Source organism: Xyrauchen texanus, chromosome 36 (assembly GCF_025860055.1).
Source record: "Xyrauchen texanus isolate HMW12.3.18 chromosome 36, RBS_HiC_50CHRs, whole genome shotgun sequence".
NCBI lineage: Eukaryota > Metazoa > Chordata > Actinopteri > Cypriniformes > Catostomidae > Xyrauchen > Xyrauchen texanus.
The window spans coordinates 9,844,551-9,858,397 of record NC_068311.1 but is presented as its reverse complement, the minus strand read 5'-3'; the positions used below and the strand labels follow the sequence as shown (position 1 = coordinate 9,858,397).

Below are 13,847 nucleotides of genomic sequence, written 5' to 3'. Positions count from 1 at the left end.
GGCCATTCACCCTCTAGCGTTACGCTTCAAAGCAAGGAAAGCTATCCCAGGGATATCCAAATGGGTGTTAAGCACAATAAAACAGGGCTATTTGCTACAGTTCGATCACCGCCCTCCCTGCTTCAGAGCGCGGCTCGAAACTACTGTGAACACGGAAGCAGCCTGCATGCTTCGTTCAGAAATAGCAAACCTTCTGTGCAAAAGGGCCATAGAGAGAGTGCCACCTTCTCTGAGCGAGTCAGGGTTTTACAGCCGTTATTTTCTTGTCCCCAAGAAAGACGGCGGCCTCAGACCAATATTAGATCTCAGGGTTTTGAACAAGGTGCTCGCAAAAAGACCGTTCAAAATGCTTACAATCAGGAAACTCCTCGCGCATGTGCGCCAGGGGACTGGTTTATTTCTCTCGATCTGAAAGATGCCTACTTTCAGATTCAGATAAATCCCGTCACAGGCCATTCTTGAGATTCGCCTTCGACGGCCAGGTTTATCAATACACCGTCCTTCCGTTCGGCCTGTCTTTAGCACCCCGTACTTTCACGAAGTGCATGGATGCGGCGCTCGCACCCCTGCGGAGTCAGGGCTTGCGAATTCTGAACTATTTGGACGATTGGCTGATTTTGGCACAGTCATATACGGAGCTTCTGTCTCACAGGACAGTTCTGAGATGGCTCGCTTATCTACACAGCGCGCGCGCCGTGTTCAGCGACTAGCCGCGTCCTTTCAGATGAACAGCCTCACGCCTCTGAAAAAATTTCAGAGAATGCTAGGTTACATGGCCTCAGCCGCAGCAGTACTTCAGCTGGGTTTACTGTGCATGCGCCCGCTTCAGCATTGGCTAAACACCCGCGCATCTCGCCGGGCTTGGGCCACGGGCCGCCAGCCGATCAGAGTGACTCAGACCTGCATCTCAGCTCTGCAGCCCTGGGCAGTGGCCGAATGGTATCAGCGGGGAGTGACGATGGGAGCTGTATCTCGCCGAAAAGTCATCTCGACAGACGCGTCCAACACGGGTTGGGGCGCGGTCTGCGAGGGCTCTCCGGTTTTTGGCCTATGGTCAGTTCAGGAAAAGCTCCTTCACATAAATTGTCTGGAAATGATAGCGGTCGAGTTCGCGCTCGTGCGCTTCCTCCCGGTCATTCAGGGTCACCACGTCCCGGTCAGTTCGGACAACAGATCTGTGGTATCCTATCTAAACCGTCAGGGCAGTGTCAGATCCAGGAACCTCTTCCATCTGACAAAACGCATACTGAGTTGGTCCCAGTGCCACCTGCGCTCGCTGAGGGCGACGCACGTGCCAGGCCACCTGAACGACGGCCCAGACAGACTGTCCAGAGACAATATTTCCCCAGGGGAATGGTCCCTGCACGCTCAAACAGTCCAGAAGTTATGGAGCATATTCGGCAGAGCAGAGATAGACCTCTTTGCGTCAGAAGAGAACTCTCACTGCCCAGTATTTTTCTCGAAAAGCGAGGACGCGCTGGCCCAGGACTGGCCCAACCGCCCGCTTTACGCCTTCCCTCCCATCTCGCTATTGCCACAGGTAATGCAGAGGATCAGGAAAACGCGTCACTCGGTGCTCCTCATAGCCCCGCGCTGGGAGAATCAGACATGGTTCCCGCGGCACGATCTGGCATCCCCACCCAGAGCGCTGGGCGCTGCACGCGTGGGTGATCAACGACTACCCGTCGCTTTGCCAGAAAACACTATCATACACGCTAGAGCCCCTTCCACGAGAAGACTCTATGCGTCCAAATGGTCTGTGTTTTCAAAATGGTGCACCGACAGAGACCTGGACCCACGGACATGTGGGGTGTCGTTGCTGCTCGTGTTTTTACAAGAGCTGCTGGATAAGGGCAGATCCCCATCCACGCTCAAAGTGTATGTGGCGGCCGTCGCGGCGTTCGCTGAACCCCTGCAGGGCCAGTCACTGGGAAAAAACGAGCTGGTCATCCGCTTCCTCAGGGGAGCTAGAAGGATGAACCCCCCGCATCCCCCATCGGTTCCTATCTGGAATCTTTCTGTAGTTCTCGAAGCTATGAAAGCCCCCCCTTTCGAACCGCTTCAATCCGTGGATTTGAAATACCTTTCACTCTAAACCGTTTTTCTAACTGCCCTGTCATCAGTTAAACGTGTGGGAGACCTTCACGCGCTGTCTGTCAGCGCTGCGTGTCTTGAGTTTGGACCAAGTGACTCCAAGGTCATTTTAAAGCCTAGACACGGCTATGTCCCCAAGGTGATCGGTACTCCTTTCAGAGCACAAATCATTTCCCTATCGGCGCTGCCAGCATCCGGTAGCTGAACGCGACGCCAATCTCCTTTGCCCAGTCAGAGCACTGAGATTGTATACTGCGCGCTCCGCCTCTTTCAGATGCTCTGAGCAGCTTTTCGTTTCGTTCGAGGGCGCACCAAAGGTTTCGCGCCTCGAAACAGACACTGTCTAGATGGATAGTGGACGCTATTACTGCCGCGTACGCGTCAAAAGACCTACCATGCCCATTAGGGCTCACTCCACTAGAGGCATGGCCTCCTCGTGGGCATGGTCCAGCGGGATTTCCATTCACGACATATGTGTGGCAGCGGGCTGGGCTTCCCCCTCCACCTTTGTCAGATTTTACAATCTGGAAGTGCCCGCCCTGCAAGCAAAACTACTAGCGGTTTAATACGCTACAGCTCCCCTGGTGAGCTGCACTGACGGGACACATTCCACACAGACCGGCACTTCCGCTCTGTCTTTCCCTTCCCACTATGTGCTTATGTATTACACACTCACTGGCCCACACTCTTGCCGGCCAAATATTATTCCCCCACTCACAAGGGCTCCCCCGGGTCCCCCCACCCTGGAAGTGCCCGCCCTGCAGGCAAAACTACTAGCGGTTTAATACGCTACAGCTCCCCTGGTGAGCTGCACTGACGGGACACATTCCACACAGACCGGCACCGCCGCTCTGTCTTTCCCTTCCCACTATGTGCTTATGTATTACACACTCACTGGCCCGCACTCTTGCCGGCCAAATATTATTCCCCACTCACAAGGGCTCCCCGGGTCCCCCACCCGGGGCTCATGCAGTGGATGCTTGGCGCGACGGCGTTGACAATGGGTTCCCGTAGCGTAAGCTAGCTTACGCAATACGAGTGAACCTCTCGTAAAAGAACGAATCGGTTGCCTAACGTAACCTCGGTTCTCTCTAGATGAGGAACGAGTATTGCGTAGCCGGCCGTGCTTCGCGCCCACGGCGACTTCCGCTTCATTCAATGAAAACCAGGGTTCCAGCCTCACGAACTTACGCTTATATGCACTCTAGCCACGCCCATTCTGGCGGGCTTTGATACAGTGACGGCGCGGGCGCTCTCATTGGACGCGAGTTCACTCAAGTTCGTCTATAGGCTGCAGCAGTTGCCGCAGAGCAACCAATGAGCTCGCTAGCTAGCCCGCTCAAGGTATGCAGCTGCTGCACTGCGTTGACAATGGATACAAAATTAAGGATAATTTTTTGGCTTCAATATCTCAGAAAAGATTAATCTTTCCCGTAGCGTAAGCTAGCTTACGCAATACTCGTTCCCTCATCTAGAGAGAACCGAGGTTACGTTAGGTAACCGATTCGTTTTACTACAGTAACACTGTAGTTACCATGACTGTAGTAAACACGAGTGTAGTAACCATGTTTGTTTGTTTTAGTTTTTTTTGGCAGAAACTATAGTTTTACTACAGTAACACTGTAGTTACCATGACTGTAATAAACACGAGTGTAGTAACCATGTTTGTTTGTTTTAGTTTTTTTTGGCAGAAACTATAGTTTTACTACAGTAAAACTGTAGTTACATGACTGTAGTAAACACGAGTGTAGTAACCATGTTTTTTTTTGTTTTAGTTTTTTTGGCAGAAACTATAGTTTTGAGTTAATTAATACTGTAGGATTCATATAGTAACCATGTTTTAACTATAGTAATATTGTAGTAGCAATGATTATATATATATATATATATATATATATATATATATATATATATATATATATATTACAATAAATCTCCACCTTTGAACAGTCCCAACCAGTTGGTGGCTTAATGTGAAAATGAAAGTCACTTTCACAACAGAATTTTAGTAGGAAAGGATTAAATATTGATCTGTTTCTCACCCACACTTATATTACTTTTGAAAATATTAATTTATCCACTCAGTCTTATGGATTACTTTTATGCTGCCATTATTTCCTTTTTGCTCCTTCTGGTCACCATTCACTGGCATTGTATTGACCTACAGAGCTGAAATATTCTTCTAAACATTTTCCCTTCCCTTGGGGTTAACCTTTGTTTATGTAGTAAACTTTGTTAAAAAAAATATTGCAAACATGCTGGCATGATTTGTGATTGCTGGGTAGACAGAAAGGTTTCCACACTTGTCTAGCTACTGCTGTTATGTGGAGCTCTAAGGGTGCCACTCAAGCAATATAGTAGGGCTATTTCATCTATACAGTGCAATTACTCAGACAAAGACTGGCAGCCAGAGCAGATCTGGTATTTCCTGTGGAACTCTAGGAGACGGGCAGCAAGGGGAGGGTTCTTGGGCACAGAATAAACCTGATCCTGACCTTAGTCAACGGTAATGGCTATATACCGTTTAGTCAAAATCATGTGCGTGATACTAACCCACATAGGCGTTTCAGTCTATGACATGACCTCAGGCATATGACTCAGAATAAAAGAAGAGTATGTGCAAAGAGAGTGTTGAGAGTTTGATGATGTGGGCTTTGGTTCTGGGTTTTCTGGGCCTGTCATGAAGTTTGGAGATAACAGCGTGTGTGGTCTAATTACCAGACACATCACAAATGATCATCATTAATCTTCATCTTAAACAACCCATTTCAAGCCGCTTCCAAAGTATTGACAAAAACACTTTCATGATTTAGAAAAACCGTCATGTGTTTTATTTAACACAATGTGTGCAGTTCAGTTTTATGGTATTAATTAAACAAATATGTCATTTATTACATAGATCTGTAACTTTTATAACTCCTAATTTTAATTAATACTAATTTACATTAAACTTTTAATCAACATTAAATGCTAGTTGGTGGTAAAAATTAATGCAGATATTTTAAAATATTATAGCATAATAGCATTCATTATATAGATTTGTTACTTAAATAACTTGACATTTTAATTAATACCAATTATCCTACAGTATGTAACATTACATTTTTTAGATTAAATAATTATGGCATACATTTTATAGATCTGTTACTATAACTTTTTTTTTTATTCAAACTTATTATTTTAAGTAACTACAATTACAATAAAGTAGCCTTGGCATAGCATATGCATATGACACTGTGCTTAATGTGCTGTGAATCATTAAGCCAGGGTTCTCAGTTGGTCGACGTGAGCTCGAATCTGGCTTGCAACATTTTGCAATCCTGCAACCCTCTGTTCTCCCAATAATTTTCTGTTCTTTTTCCCCAAACTATTTATAAAAAAAATTATTATCATAATTTTTTTTTAAGGGCATCAAAAACACATAAAATAATAACAATAAAAAAATCTGTAATTTCTTCACAAATTGTATCATTCAAAAATGTCAAAAGGCATAAAATAAATAGTAAAATAAAAATGTCCTTTCAAAAAATAAAATTACATAAAATTGTATTTAATTAAATTTTATTTCATAAAAGGGCATTTTTATTTGACTATTTATTTTAATTAAAAGAAAAAAAAAACCCTGGCAGCCTAGTCTATTGGTATTCAGTTATAGAGACTACTACAGACACTGACCAAATCCTGACAATCCTGAGATAGGCCGGGTCTAGGATGAAGGTAGACTTGATTAACCAGGTTAATGCCACATGGTGAAGTGGGGCCGAGAAGAGGAGAAAGGTTGAGATGAGGGGCGGCTGAGCTGACAGGACTGAGGCCTGGGTGGAAGATGTTAATATCAGCGCAATAGTGTTTAATTAGGAGACGACTGGCTCCACATTAACGCCCCGCTCTCTCTGCTGTCTGTTGGCCCGAGCTTCACTGACACCTCTGTCAGCCCAGGTCATTACCACTCCTGACTTTAATTAATTTTACCCCGTTCCAACTCTGCCTTACATCTAATTAGCTGACAATAATGTTTCGAACTCACACGGAGCTAAATATAAATATGCATGAATATGCAGTGCGAGCAGGGATGACACATTTCAGTGTCAAGAGGAGGGGTGTGTGTGTGTGTGTGTGTAACTGTGAGTGCATGAGTTCTCAGTTCAGATCAGAGACTTTGCAACAGAATATTTCAACTCTGCACACACTCTCCCTGCGCCACACTAATTATCCCAAAGGCTCTTGCTTTTGTGTAACAACAGGGTTTCTAAAGAAAAAGAGTAAATAAATAATGGTTGGGAAGACAGTAAATTTGTGTCTGGAACTTTTGTTTCCAACAAAAGAAAAAAGGAACTGCCAATACTGCATATATTTTTGGTTCACAGTCGGTGTGCAGATTTAGGCATTCTGCATTCAAATATGTTTGTACTCACACTGAGCACTTTATTAGTAACACCTGTACACCTGTACTTATTCATGCTATTAATAATCAGCCAATCCTGTGGCAGCAATGCAGTGCAAAAAATCATGCAAGTACAGGTCAGGAGCTTCTGTTGATGTTCACATAAACCATCAGAATATGGAAAAAATGTCGACATTGGCATGATTGTACCTCGAATTTACTCAGAATGGTGCAAACATTCAGTGAGCAGCAGTTCTGTGAATGGAAATGCCTTGTTGATGAGAGCGCTCAAGGGAGAATGGCCAGACTGGTTTGAGCTGACAGAAATGCTTTGGTAACTCAGATAACCAATCTGTACAACTGTAGTGAGCAGAAGAGCATCTCAGAATGCACAAAACATCGAACCTTGAGGCTGATGGGCTTCAACAGCAGAAGACCACATTGGGCACTTTATTAAGACCATTGTGTATACAGACCTCAGTGAGTGTATAATGAACACAAAACTGTATTTGACCGTTGTCCTTGGCAACCAATCTCCTACACTGTGGTAGTCTCATGTCTCTCACATAATAAAGTAAGTTTAACTCAAATTCATATTTTAAGTCTATTTATTAACTTGTATGATCAGTAGTCATGCAACAAGCCAATTAATGTTAGTCAGTAGGTCATTATTGTAATATAAACCTCATCAGGATGATACAAGACCCCTCCACTATGTGTTCAGGTCATGAGATAATGATCAGCTGACTGCCCTTTATCCCTTACAAAGCCAATGCCAAGTGAATTATAACCTTTAATTCAACGAGAACTCATATGAAGTACGTAGTACAAAATAGGTTAAAGGTCAAAACTTTCAATAATCACAAAACATAATGGCATAAACCACAACAAAAAAAAATCAGAATTGCTTTAAATTAAAATGCTAAATAACTGGTGGCCACTGAGAAAGAGTTAACTCTGACCTGCGATTGTATTGAGAAACATCAGGTACTCAAAGTTTGAGATCTCTCGTCTTTGCCAGCGCTGAGTCATGTTAGAAGACTTGAAGAGCTGCCGAGGGGTAGCCAAAGAGATTCGCCTGCAAAAAAAAAAACCACACACAACTACACCACTAAGTAGGGCCCAGGCCCAACTCCACATTTGCTTTCATTTACTTTGATTATTGCGGGCGTGGCCTGTTCAGCAGATGGCTTATAGCTCCAAATATGAAAATGTTACATTTTGCTTCCAAAAAAAGACAAAAGAGTACAAACAGATATGGCTGTACACCAGCTCAGACATGCAAAGCCGTCACACTCTTTACTGTGGTGTGTAATGAATGCATCAGTTCCAGCAAGATAGATTCTTTGCAGATGACCATAATGTGAGTCTATGCTCTGGAAGTGTGCACAAAACACATGCTAGAATTCTGGTGCAGCGCCTAAATCAGACCTTTCTCAGAGATTCAAAAGTCAGTCAAAGTCAAGGTCAAAGTCAAAGTCGATTTAGTGTACATAGAAAATAATTACAAAAACAGTGCGGATGGAAAAAAGAAAGTGTCCTGTGTGAAAAGACCCTACATGTACAATAAGTTGCTTTGGATTGCAACTGCTAAAATGTGTCTGCTAAAATCACTGTTTACTAAAGCATTGGATTAATAGTATATTCTGTCTTAGTGTTTTTAGTTGATAGTCAAAACATGTCTACATTTAATAAAAGGGACAAAAGATTAGTGGACCATTTGAAGAGTTCAATCTGAGTTAACGTCCCTACTGCAAGTCTACATCTACTTTTATGTATTCCAAACAATAACAAAATAAAAGTAATACATTAAGGATGAAGCAATTCTGATGTTTGATGTGAACATTGTACTTCAATTTTAATACAAAATAGAGAAACAAGAAAAATTCTTTTGAATTGTATTTTGAAAGATAACCACGAGCAGGTGTTTATAACGAACAAGAAACAGACTTGCCTTGCCTGTGGAAGGCCATAACTTGTGCCGACACCCACACGAGGAAGACTGTAGACGACCTTCTTCACCGTTTGCTGATCAGGGAAGTTAAACATAACTGACACTGAGGAAGGGAATGACATCACGTATTACACATTGGATGAAAACAAAAGGAGACAGAACCATAAGTAGAGCACATCCAAACATGAGTACAAATTTCCAAAAACAGTATAAAGACTTCAGAGCAGGAAAACAAATGCTCTAACAAACAAATGCATTATTTCAGTTACCAACTATTCTCAAACTTTGGGATATAAAAGAAAACCTTAATTCGATCTGCCAACCAATAGAAAAAGGTTTGGACACCCCTGGCTTAGACCAATGTAAATTGCATTGCTGGTCCAAGATGGTTTATGCTGGTTAGTGCTGGTCTTGGACCAGGATGTTGAAAAGACTACCTTAGACCAGTAGATCAGCATAAATGTTCATGCTGGTCCAGCCTGGTTTATGCTTGTTTGTGCTAGTTGTGTTGGTGGAAATGCATAGCCATGCTCTTTACCAGCAAAACTTGGTCGACAAGCATGTTGAAAATACTAGCTTAGACCAGCATGAATGTCCATGTCCATGGACCAAGATGATGTTGATTAGGTCTAGTCTAGCTGCTTGACATACTTTCCCCAGCATGCTTTTCACTAGCAAAAGCTTGGTTGAACAGCATGTTGAAAAACTAGCTTAGACACCCCTGGCTTAGACCAACATGAATCCAAGATGGTACATGCTGGTTTGTGCTGGTATTTGTGCATGAATGTCCATTATGGTCCAGGCTAGTTTATGGTGGTCAGTGCTGGTTTGGTACTGGTCTTGCTGGTGGACCAGCATAACCATGCTGTTCACTAGCAAAACTTCAACCAACATTGTCTTTCTGTTGAAGCTGATTGACCGAGCAAGTTTGCAGGTTAAACAAGCTTAGAAGCCTGGTAGGGACACCAGCATACTATGCTTGTAACTAGAATCCAAAACACAACAGCTGCTGATCTTTTGAACAAGGAACATTTGTCATCTTTCTGTGATGACCCTAACCAGATCCTGTACATTACTGTTGCATTCACAAAGTTAAAAACAAAGAGGATTGTTTTACTTCTGTTTGCCATAAAGATCTCCAGTGCAGTGTTCTGAAGCAGGAACCTGCGGGTGAAAACAGCTCGAATCTCACTGAACATCCACTTGCCGTGAAGCCCCTCTGAGTATACCAGCACCTACACACAGGGTAGGAAAAAAGGGAAAAGGGATACATTAAACCAAACTGTCTCCAAAATATTTTCATGACATTTTCTCAATCTAGTGTCATAAGTGCTATGGGAAAATGTGTTACTTGGGAAAACACATTCCGTAGTTGCATGTCATGAAGCCACTCTGACGAAACACTGCAAGACATTCCAGTCACGTCAAAAATGTTGGCCACCATCCACTGCAGCTACAGCAGTAGAGTGATGGCAGGGCAGACAACAATTTTCACATATAGGGTAAAAAATAGGGCCTGAAACTCTTGTTTTGTCTTTTTCAGGAAATGGTCGGAGGTGCTTAACCTTCAAAAATTTCAACGTCATGAGGTCAAACAAAATGTTGCATGAACCATTCATATTTTCTATTTATGTTTATGCAATTTTTGTTAACCTTAATATTGCTTATTTTGCCTGGAAGGTTAGGCATTAAACTAGCCCACAGTTAGTTTCCCAAGAATAAAAATAAATCTAAATTTAGTTATTACTGTGTTTTTTTTTGCATAATAAAAATTGTCATTGTATGTTAATTATTAATCTTTCTTTTCATGCTACATTGATTAATGCTTTAAAAACTAAATGGACACAAAATTGTATGCTATTTGTGTAAATTGCCAGACCCTGATTATTTCCTGCTGATTCAAAGGCTCATCTCTCCCACTTTCTTAAAATGTTTTTGACATGTCTTTCTCTTGTGGGCCGCCATGCTCATTGTGGTGTTGGAACACAATCCCTAGGGGGGTCAGGCTGGCGTAAATAATCAATACCAACACAAGGCTGGGGCAAGAGGGGGATCATTAGTGAAATTCTCCTTTGAGACCCCCAGGGCCCTCTGAGGCTGGATCAAGAGCTTCATCTTGACAAGTGAGAATAAGCCAAGCTCCCTTCCCCACCTACCACTTTAACAGACCAAGCATAAACCCAAGAAGTACACAAAAACACATGCGTATACACAGACATACTTGCATCAGACACAAAAACCTGAATGCCTTGTGGCACACAGATAAAAGCCCATACTAGGTGGGTGCAAAGGTGTAAGATGGTTTTGTCATAAGGGACATTTTATTGAATTAAAGCACATTGTGTACAGCAACTATAGTGAAAGTCTGAACAGGGTTAGCACCTAAAGCTAATTCTCGTTTAGTGGAAACGGAAGCCTCTGCCAACCAGCCCGTCCTTGCTTAATTTCTCCCTGGAATACAGCTCACTGCAGACACAGAAGAGCCTTCTGTCTATGGTCTCTGGGGCTCAATTAAAACTGGATTATATCAAAATGCTCACCATCTACCATCATAGGTAGTCTCAGCACCAGCCAAACTGCCAGCAACAAACGACCCTTCTTTCTCAGATAGATAAACTCTAGGTTCACCCCCTGGCTGACACCACCATAAACCTCCACTCAAATGGCTGTCACAGAGATGGGTTGTGGGAAAAACAAGGCTTTTAAGAGTTTAGTAGATGGGCAGTTAGAGGAACCTGGGAGCTGGTGGGTTTGGCATTAGAGGATCCATGGCAGCCCACGTGCTGTGAGAACAATGGAGACACATGCAGAGAGCAATTGCTACTCAAAGAACAATCACAAAATAAGACAGAAACATTTGAAGACACTCATGTTTTTTTTTTTTTGCTACACATAATCTTTATCTATCAATGTATTATAGGTATTAAAATAAGCAAACAATTTTAGGGCTGAGCAGCATGGCATCAAACAACCAGACAAGAAAATAATAATGACATGAAAATAAATTTTTATTTTATTTTATTTTCTGATTAGGGTGGTTGCCAGGGCATTGCAATGCTGTTGCTAAGGTGCTCTAAGTGGTTACTAGCATTTTACTACTGTATGTGGGTGTTTGGGGTGGTTGCTAGGGGCTAGGCTTACCTGAATGGTTGATAGGTGGTTAATTACTGGCCCAAGAGTCCACCCCAAATCTCTATGATATTCTGATCCCTATATATGGCTTTGGTACCACCTTCAATGTAAATTTATAGAAATGTTCCACCCATTTTGTACACTATTTCCTAAGCAAGCCACATGATTCAGAGTGATCTAACTGTGAATTCAGCAACAGTATGTCAAAAGTTCTGCTGCTGAAATCGGTCTCTGCTTCCCGAAATGAGAACCACTGCCCCCAGTGGCCAGAAATGGAAGTTTTATTGAATGTATGGGCACATGTGAGCTCCAGTTTCTGGGTGAAATTTCTACAGAGTGGCACCAAAAGCTAGTTGTAAAGTGAGTTGTTTGTAGTTGTAAATTATGTAATACAGTCAACAGGAATGCATATTTTATTAACCATACACCCTAACCCAAACATAAACCTATCTGTCAGTGGAGTGAAAACGCAACCTCTTAATATTACGTCAATCAGGAAGTAATCATGTTCACATAAACAATGATGAGCATGATTACTTTCTGGCTTCCACGGGACCAAAACCTGAATTTCTAATGCTGCTCCCGCAATGCACCACTCGTGCCTCAAATGTAAACATATTTGAACTGATGTCTGATGGGAGACGGCACTTGTCAGTAAGTCGGCATAATGGAGTTGATGTCAGGATACCGGAACATTTGGTAGCAACATGTCGAGTTCCAGTGTGATCACGTTGCATAATTGGAGGTATCATTCATGTGCAAAGCAAATGATCCAGGACAAATTACATGCCAAAGTTTAAAACTTATAGTTATTACTGAGCAAATGTAATTGTAATGCTTGCCTCAGCAAGCACCACAAATAAAATTATAAAACAAAGAAGTACAAATAAAAATAAAAAACAGAACCCTCTTTGTGTTTCAAAGAATGTTTTCAAATATATATGCATCAACACACGCCCTTGCCTGTTTCTCCCTGTGACAAAGCGCAGGCCAAAGGGTTAGCTGACAACAAAAGATACTGCTGGAGGAAAAAATGCCTCAAAATAGGTCACATCTGAAAAAAAAATATTGTAATAACAACAGAGCTGGCACATCAAACATCAACAAGTCAGTACCCCTGAAGACACAGGGGTCTCTGACAAAGTGGAGTTTTTATTCTCCCTTTTTTGTGTTCTCTTCATGGAAAAACAGAGAGAGAGAGAGAGTGAGTGAGAGAGAGAGAGAGAGAGAGAGAGAGAGTGAGTAGGGGACAGAGAGTGAGTGAGAGAGAGAGAGAGAGAGAGAGAGAGAGAGAGAGAGAGAGAGAGAGAGAGAGAGGAGGCCCAGCTGTAAAAAATGGGGCTTAATGAACCTGTCTGGCTGGGCTGTCCGCTGCCTGTCAGAGGTGTCACAATGGTGACGAGTGTCAGGGACGAGCGGCCCCGGGCCCCAGACAGGCCTGCCAGCTGGAGGATTCTGTCCCAATCTAATCACACCAGCAGCAGTAGAGCAGGCACAGGCTACAGGTTTTTACCTCACTGCTCATGGCCTGTCAATGCACACGCAGGGGCACATGGCTACCCAGTCCTCGTTCGTGTCTTTACATTTGCTGTATATGCAGTTGGTAAAGGTTGTGAAAAGTTTCCTGTTGTTTGGGACAACCACACAAATTCCACACAACTACGAAAGGGATTATGTACAGAAAGTCATTTATATTTGCAAAAATACACTGACATGAAACCCAAAGGCCTTGCATCACTCTGAATTAGGAATGTCACGAAATAACGAGTATCGATTAGCATGCTTATTTATTAATACATTTTTAATGCATCGATATATTAAAATTAGACAACATTTAAATTAGAAGACTAATTTGTGTGCTTTCCAATTCACTCAGTAGGCCTTCTGTTAAACAGAGGGTGATATAACATTTACTGAAGTAGGTCGAGGTATCACACACACAGGATGAGCTGTGTGTGTGAGATGGGGGGATTTGCTCATACAACTCATAGAAGTCTGGTTGTTTGACGACATGCGGCTCAGCCCTAAAATTGTGTGCTCCTCTTAATTTTAGATAAAGTTAAATACCCAAAAACAACAACAACAAAACTGCTTAAAGAAGTAATTATGTATTAAACAATGAATATTCCTCTTTGACTTTTCTGACTAATTGGTTAAATAGAAATGTAATTAGCAATTATACTGCCCTTCAAAGGCAAGATGCAAAATTTAGGTATGACTGAAATCAGGTCTTTTAGACTATGATCTATCCTGTGAGAGACAGGTTTTTTCTCATATGCTAAG

At 42.5% G+C, this 13,847-nt stretch overlaps 1 protein-coding gene across 4 annotated transcripts in view; it reads right to left on the bottom strand.

Moving 5' to 3' along the window:
• LOC127629781 (neurobeachin-like) overlaps nt 1–13,847 on the bottom strand; it is a 351,376-nt gene that overhangs the window by 68,092 nt on the left and 269,437 nt on the right. For all 4 annotated transcript variants that reach the window (XM_052107020.1, XM_052107021.1, XM_052107023.1 and 1 more), the window contains 3 exons: nt 9,550–9,667; nt 8,433–8,535; nt 7,441–7,556 (listed from right to left, as the gene is read on the bottom strand). In XM_052107020.1, coding sequence (XP_051962980.1) covers nt 7,441–7,556; nt 8,433–8,535; nt 9,550–9,667 — 337 coding nt within the window. The remainder of the gene's footprint in view (nt 1–7,440; nt 7,557–8,432; nt 8,536–9,549; nt 9,668–13,847) is intronic.